At 40.5% G+C, this 6,708-nt stretch overlaps 1 protein-coding gene across 1 annotated transcript; it reads left to right on the forward strand.

Moving 5' to 3' along the window:
- The first annotated feature begins 2,270 nt into the window (after window positions 1–2,270).
- scrt1b (scratch family zinc finger 1b) lies at window positions 2,271–3,947 on the forward strand. Its single transcript, XM_030782728.1, has 2 exons — window positions 2,271–2,385; window positions 3,223–3,947. The coding sequence occupies exons 1-2, from the start codon at window positions 2,271–2,273 to the stop codon at window positions 3,945–3,947; spliced, it is 840 nt and encodes a 279-aa protein (XP_030638588.1).
- The last annotated feature ends 2,761 nt before the right edge of the window (window positions 3,948–6,708 follow it).

Genomic DNA, 6,708 nt, shown 5'->3' on the forward strand with positions numbered 1-6,708 from the left:
ATTGGTGCGGAGCCTAAGAACAACAGGACGTGATCAAAATAAAGGACAACGTGGGATGAGCATGCAGTGATAAAGAATGAGCCACGGGAAAACGTTTGCTTACTTCAAAATCAGACATACATTTGTATCTTTGAAACACAAAGCAAATTACACTCTGATCAAGACCTTCAGAATCAGGTGGCAAAACTGAGTCTGATGTGATGCATATTTGGAAACAAAACTTCCCTCAAACAACAGTGACTGACTGAACATTTTGTGATCATAGGGACTTAAATGCATGAACTGGCATTAAGAAAAGAATTAACGTTACCATTGTTTCCTTTATCAAACTCGCATTACACATGCAATCATGTCATGTCTTGGAGAAATGCAGTTCAGTCACGCAACAGAAGAAGTTTGTTGCTAATAGAAAACTCTGCATTCAAGCACACCAATATCATAATTATGTCTCTTTAGCAAAACCTTCTTGTTTTCTTATCTAATGGAGGACCAAGGTAAACCCCCCCCCCCCCTCTCTCTTATTCTCATTCTCTCCCCTCCTCCTCTCTGGTCTTCTCTCAAGCAACCTCCATCTGCTTGCTGGAGGTGGAGCAGCTGCAGTCCCTGGTCGGCCAGCCCTTGCCTACCACCACACGGGAGCACCAGCTGTAAACTAGTCCCACAATGAGAACACAGGCACCCTGACCCCACACTACGCTCTAGCTAACTTCCCTTTGAGATCAAACTCACAGTATCAGCAAGAAAAAAAAAACCCAAAGTAGAAGCACTTTGCATGTTTATGGTCTGATTTCACTGATTAATGGTTTCACCGATTTCAGGATTGACTACGTATCACATACAGATTCTTCTTTATCAGAACTGTCTGATAACTTTCAGCAGCCATAACTGAAAGAAAATTGCTTGTAATGATTATAATTTATATATAGGCAAGCAAAACACTTCAGAGCAGCAGAGGCAACGTGTTTCTATTTTTTTTCTGCAGTAATATCCATCAGGTAATTAACACAGAAAGGACTTGTCATTATTGAACAAAAAACTGAGGAGTAATATGCAAAAATCCTCACAACTTGGGATAGAAGAATTATCCCACTCAATCCCTAAATCTGCATAAACTCAAAATCATTGGCTTAAAGAGTGTGATTCAGATGAGGAATCCACACACTTAACTCCACATCCTTACTTTTGGTCTCTTGGTTGATGGATGCTTTTGTTTATAAAAGAAAGCAAGGAGGGGACTGTAATTTAAAAGTTGACCAAGAGTGAAAAGAACCCCTTGTAAGCAATTCAAAAGAAATGTTCTGTCTTGAAAGGTCTTTCTCTGCAGCCTAACATGTAAATAATTTCAAAATAGCAAAAATACAACACAACGCAATACTATGATTACTGAACAACACGCGTGTTGTTTAGTAATCATAGTATTTACAACACAGTGGTTTAAGCGAACAGAACTGAGCTGTTTTCTTATATATTTAAGGTAATGAATATATGCATCTCCGTCAAGGAAAATAGAATTAAACCATGTAATTAAGGGACTTGTTACAACTGTTGCCACACGACTTTTTGATAACAATACATTCCATTCTTATCTTGGAAGAACATGGCGGTTCACTCTACACGCGAAAAAAAAAAAATGAGACGGGGAGACGAGTAACAGCATCAATAAATCATTCTCGCCCAATGTTGTTCCCGGGAGATTTCTGATGGATTAAATTAAGCACTTCCATCTCTATCTCCCACCTGATCGCGGGGCATATAAATCCCACCAGCTGATCAACAGACTTCAGAGATCTTGCCAAGACCTAAAGAGCAGAGGTAGCTGGAAACAGAAGGGAAAACAGCGCAACCACAGTCCTCAACCACTGTTTAGGAGCTTCTCTGGGAACGTGTTGATGCTTTAACGTGACCGCTTTTTTAGGGGGGGGGAGTGCTTTCCATCTCTGCAACTACAACGAGTTTTGTGTGCATTCTTTGGCACGCTTGAGTCAGGGGGGAGGACCTCTCACTGCGGGAAGCTCGCCGCCCGCCGTTCTTCCGCCTGCAAGCCGCTGACTGGGAGCTATCCAGTGCTGAAGTTGCATTTCACCCGTGCGGCACGCCGCGTAGAAGAAAAAGCAACAAGGCAGTATAACGGAAGGTTCGCTTCTTCCCACGCACAGGTGTCCGAATTTAGCCGCCGAGAAAGCGTTCTGCTGTATAACTCTTTTATTTTTTTTGCGGTGAATGAAGAAAGGACATCGCGCCGGACGATTGTTTTGTGCCGCGTTCTAAACATGCCAAGGTCTTTTCTGGTGAAAAAGGTGAAGCTTGATGATTTTTCATCCACTGATCTCGAAAGCGCTTATGGCAGGTCCAGGACCGATCTCAGTCTACGGATTCATGAAAAAGGTAAACCCCAAACTCACAAATGTTTAAATGGATGTTATTATTTACCCTCACACAATATTCTGCCATGCTTACGTGTTACGGACTCCTCAGTATACTTTATAATGATAGCCGTGTTTCATCACTCGTAAACGAACACTAAAAAAGACGTTAAATACGATCTCCTCTTAAACTCTGGTCCTTAAAATGCAATGTAAACAGTTTAAGATTACTCAAACAGAAAATATATACATATAATCATAATGTTGCTGCGACTGATATCAACGCAAAACTTCTCCTACCCTACAAGTTGTGCCCCTAACATCCCTAGCCTACTTCAACCGTGCACAATTTCTTTCAAAATGTGGTTCGACATTCTTCATATAATTACGTTTTCAACTGTGAAGCTTTTCGCATCTACAGACAGTCGCTCGCCCCTCAGTTGTAGCAAAAGCCAGAGTCATAAGTAATGGGCTAGCTATGGTGTTTTGGAAGACAGTGTGGTTAGCAAACCATCGTATAAATTTACGAAGTGTCATTTGTGCTCAAACTGTGCAATAAATATAGTCAGTGTCGGATCATCATTTTTTTTTTTGTAACTGAACGAAATTGGCTACTTAAAATCACCCTGGAGAGATCAGGATCAGGATGTTATTACCCTCTACACATATGAAACGCGTGGTTTATCTTCTGTGGTCTCTGATTAAAGCAACATTAGAGTCACATGTCTGTAAGACGGACAGTAAATTGAGTGGAAAAGATCCAAAGAGAGGTTGTTGCATCTATTGACTACATTGTTCTCACTCGACTCCCTCAGCGAATATGAATAATTGAATAAAGACCTTGTTCTTTCCACGCTAGGATACATTAGCGACTACATCACCCCAGCGGTTTACGATGGAGAGAGTGACGGTGCCATTAAAGTACCCTCTCCAGAACCCATCTTTGATGGGATTCACAGTGATTATGGGGCGCCCGACTCAGACCAACCGGACAGCCCGCAGTCGGAGATCACCTCCGGTTACATCAACGGGGACAACGCAGTGAGCGAGGGCTATACCGTAGACGCTTTCTTCATCACGGACGGCAGGTCAAGGAGAAAAGTGATCAGCAGTACGCGGAGCATCCAGCGGCACACGTGTAACGAATGTGGCAAAACCTACGCAACGTCTTCCAACCTGAGCAGGCACAAACAAACGCATCGGAGCTTGGACAGCAAAATGGCCAAGAAGTGCCCGACATGTGGGAAGGTGTATGTGTCCATGCCAGCTATGGCCATGCATTTGTTGACCCATGACCTCAAGCATAAGTGTGACGTATGTGGCAAAGCGTTCAGCAGACCGTGGCTACTACAAGGCCACATGAGGTCTCACACGGGCGAGAAGCCCTTTGGATGCGCACACTGCGGAAAAGCGTTTGCCGACCGTTCAAACCTACGGGCGCACATGCAGACTCATTCGGCGTTCAAGCACTTCAAATGTAAACGATGCAACAAGACTTTCGCGCTCAAGTCTTACCTGAACAAGCACTACGAGTCCGCGTGCTTTAAAGGCGCGTTCTCGCCACTCACGTCACTTGAAGCATGATTTCCATTAAAAACCAGTCAAGACTTTTACCCAGTACAATTTTGGGATTATACCCGCCATCTGAAGACCATCTTCTCGAATACCCTTCACCCTAACGGAACACAAGAATAGCACAATTTTCTCTTTCCCCCCATACATTTGACGTAAGGGAGTAAAAAAGATCTTCGCATGCACTTCAGAGCCTAACCTTAAATGACACCTAGACTATAAACTACCCACCTCCTCTTTTTTGGATTCAAGTGAAGATGTGACTGTCACTTTGTCTTCACTAAAATTAACTTAACTTTTTGTAACATTGGATATTATTAAACTGCTGCAAGTGGCCCCACAAGTACTCACCATCGAGGTAAAACGGTCGATTATTTATTTATTTATTTATGTATTTATTTATTTATTTATTTGATGTTTGTTTGCTTGTTTCTTTCTAAGTTATTTATCTGTGGTTATGGGAGAGGACGTGTTATACTATGATGTGATTCATTTGGCCTTTTCTTTGCACTTTAATTTGTGGAATTGCCAACCTTATTGATATGCCAAAGTATTTTAATCCATAATAACTAGTTTTGGGATTTTTCAGTTTTTATATTTTTTAATAATGCATGCAAAAAATTAAATCTATGCCAATATCACAAAGCATATAATTTTGCCAAAAGTTAGGTAGTATAAGTGGGCAATATTTGTTGGGAATATCCTGAGGAACTATAAAGCAATAATCAATTAATGCATGGTATTTTTGAAATTAATATTACCTATAGCAGTTTCTTTTAAAATCAGGTATGATTTACTCCAATACTCACATTAATCACACACACACACAAAAAAAATAAAAATACATCAGGGAAAATGCCAATGTAGAGTTAGTGAGTCAACAAGAAAAAAAAAAAATTATAAAACATCTTCCTTTGCTAAATTGTTATGCACTGCCTGCCTCTCATTTAAACGTAGTTTTTAGGATGTAGGCTTGAGGTGCTGAAATTCAGCTCAAAGCAATTCATAAACCATTCTCCAAATCTGTGGGACATCCTTTCAAACAAAACAGTGGCACCTCTGTGCTAACTCAAGACAAGTTGTAGGCAGTCCTCGTCCCTAGAGGCTCACTGAGCATTGGCTGGCTTTTGCTCCAACCTAACACATACAGGTCTGATGCAGCAACATCAAGGTTCTGCAAATCCTTTGGAATATTAGGTTCAGGTATGTTAAATTAAGGCTGAAAATAGAAACTTAGAAGGGTACGGCCCACCAGGAGGATGACTGCCTACTCTGAACGTAGAGGGACAAACAAGGACAAAAAAGTCACACTGAAGTTCTCCACCTGCACTGTCTCTCTGAACTACTTTCACTGTACACTCGACTTTGATCAATGAAAGGTGAGTGTACGATGGTTTAGTCATGTGGGTATCCCTCAGATTTGTCTTGAAAGCACTTCATTTTAGAGATCTATTTAAAAAAAAAAAAAGGGTAGCACAAGAATTCTAGATTCAGGTAGAGATTACTTGTATTAGCTTGACTTTAGTTTTTGTATCTCAAACAATGAATTACTTAACCGTACAATTCAAGAGGTTGTAAATAATCCTTTGAAAAGAAAACTTTTTACAACAGCAAAAGAGTTGAACAACCTCATTTCAGGAGATTTCTGACTTAAAAAAAAATGTCCTGCAATTTTGAGCCAGTCTTCGAACGATGTAAGCACAAGACATCAGACATTTTGTCTCACTTCATAATAAAGAACAAATACACATACTCAGCCTGTCGCTTGTTTGTTTCTGATTATTGCCGTTCCTTGGTGAAATTGGTCTATTAATGCAGCCAATTAATCTTGATGAATGAAAATCAATAAAAGCTATCAAAGAAAACAAACAGCAAAGTGAGTAGGTTGCTTTGAAAACCTGCTCTGTCTGGGTTTCAGAGATAGATCACAATATACAGTTGATCAACTCTGATTATAAAAGACACGTTAGCAGTGGTAGGCCACCACTGTTTGATGTTTCATTTAACCTGGCTGATGCTGTCCACCATCTATAGATTTACTTTACAGAGCAATTTGCAACAGATGTTCTTTGTAGAACCAACACCTTTGGTGAAACAGTTCTACAACCTCATTTGTACACCACAAAATCTACAAAAAAATAAATATCACATTCCTCAAACCTTCTTGAGTTGAGAGCTCTCTGTAAAATGCTTACATATGGATCCAAAATGGGGTTTTTTCTTACATTTTACAAGCAATAAACAACTTGACTCATCAAAGACTGCTCTGCAAATTGCTGAAGGTCGTTGCAATGACTGTTAGAATTGTATTTCACTCTCCGCTGGGGTTGTCATACAGTAGATTGATTTCACCATTTACACTATGTACAGTCGTCTGCCAGTGACACAGGGAAATGAAACCTGGGCTTTCCAATAACATGACCAATTCCCCTGTGTAGCTTCTCAGGTTCTGTTATGTCATATAAGATCTGTAACCTGGTTCATATGGATTCATGTGACCGTACTGTCAAACAGGAGATGTTTCAGCCTTTGCCCTCTTTGCTTTTGACTACATCTGCCTAGTGAACTAAGTGAACTCAGACAGCCTCGGTGAAATGTAGGTTTAAAAAGAAATATTATCTAATGTCAGTGACAATACCGGTAACATGCAAAGTCAACAATCAACTGGTGGAGACACCAGATACTCTGGCTGAAGATTTTGCATCACAGGTTTTAATCCCATGATGAAGCTCTGCTGTTTTTTTGTGTAGTCTCAAATGCCAAAAGAATGATG

This window comes from Chanos chanos, chromosome 8, assembly GCF_902362185.1.
Source record: "Chanos chanos chromosome 8, fChaCha1.1, whole genome shotgun sequence".
Lineage (NCBI taxonomy): Eukaryota > Metazoa > Chordata > Actinopteri > Gonorynchiformes > Chanidae > Chanos > Chanos chanos.

Bases quoted from the DNA above. Each gene is read 5' to 3' on its own strand.
- scrt1b (XM_030782728.1), top strand. From the start codon at position 2,271: ATGCCAAGGTCTTTTCTGGTGAAAAAGGTGAAGCTTGATGATTTTTCA. The intron at 2,386-3,222 runs GTAAACCCCAAA...TTTCCACGCTAG, and splicing joins TCTACGGATTCATGAAAAAG to GATACATTAGCGACTACATC.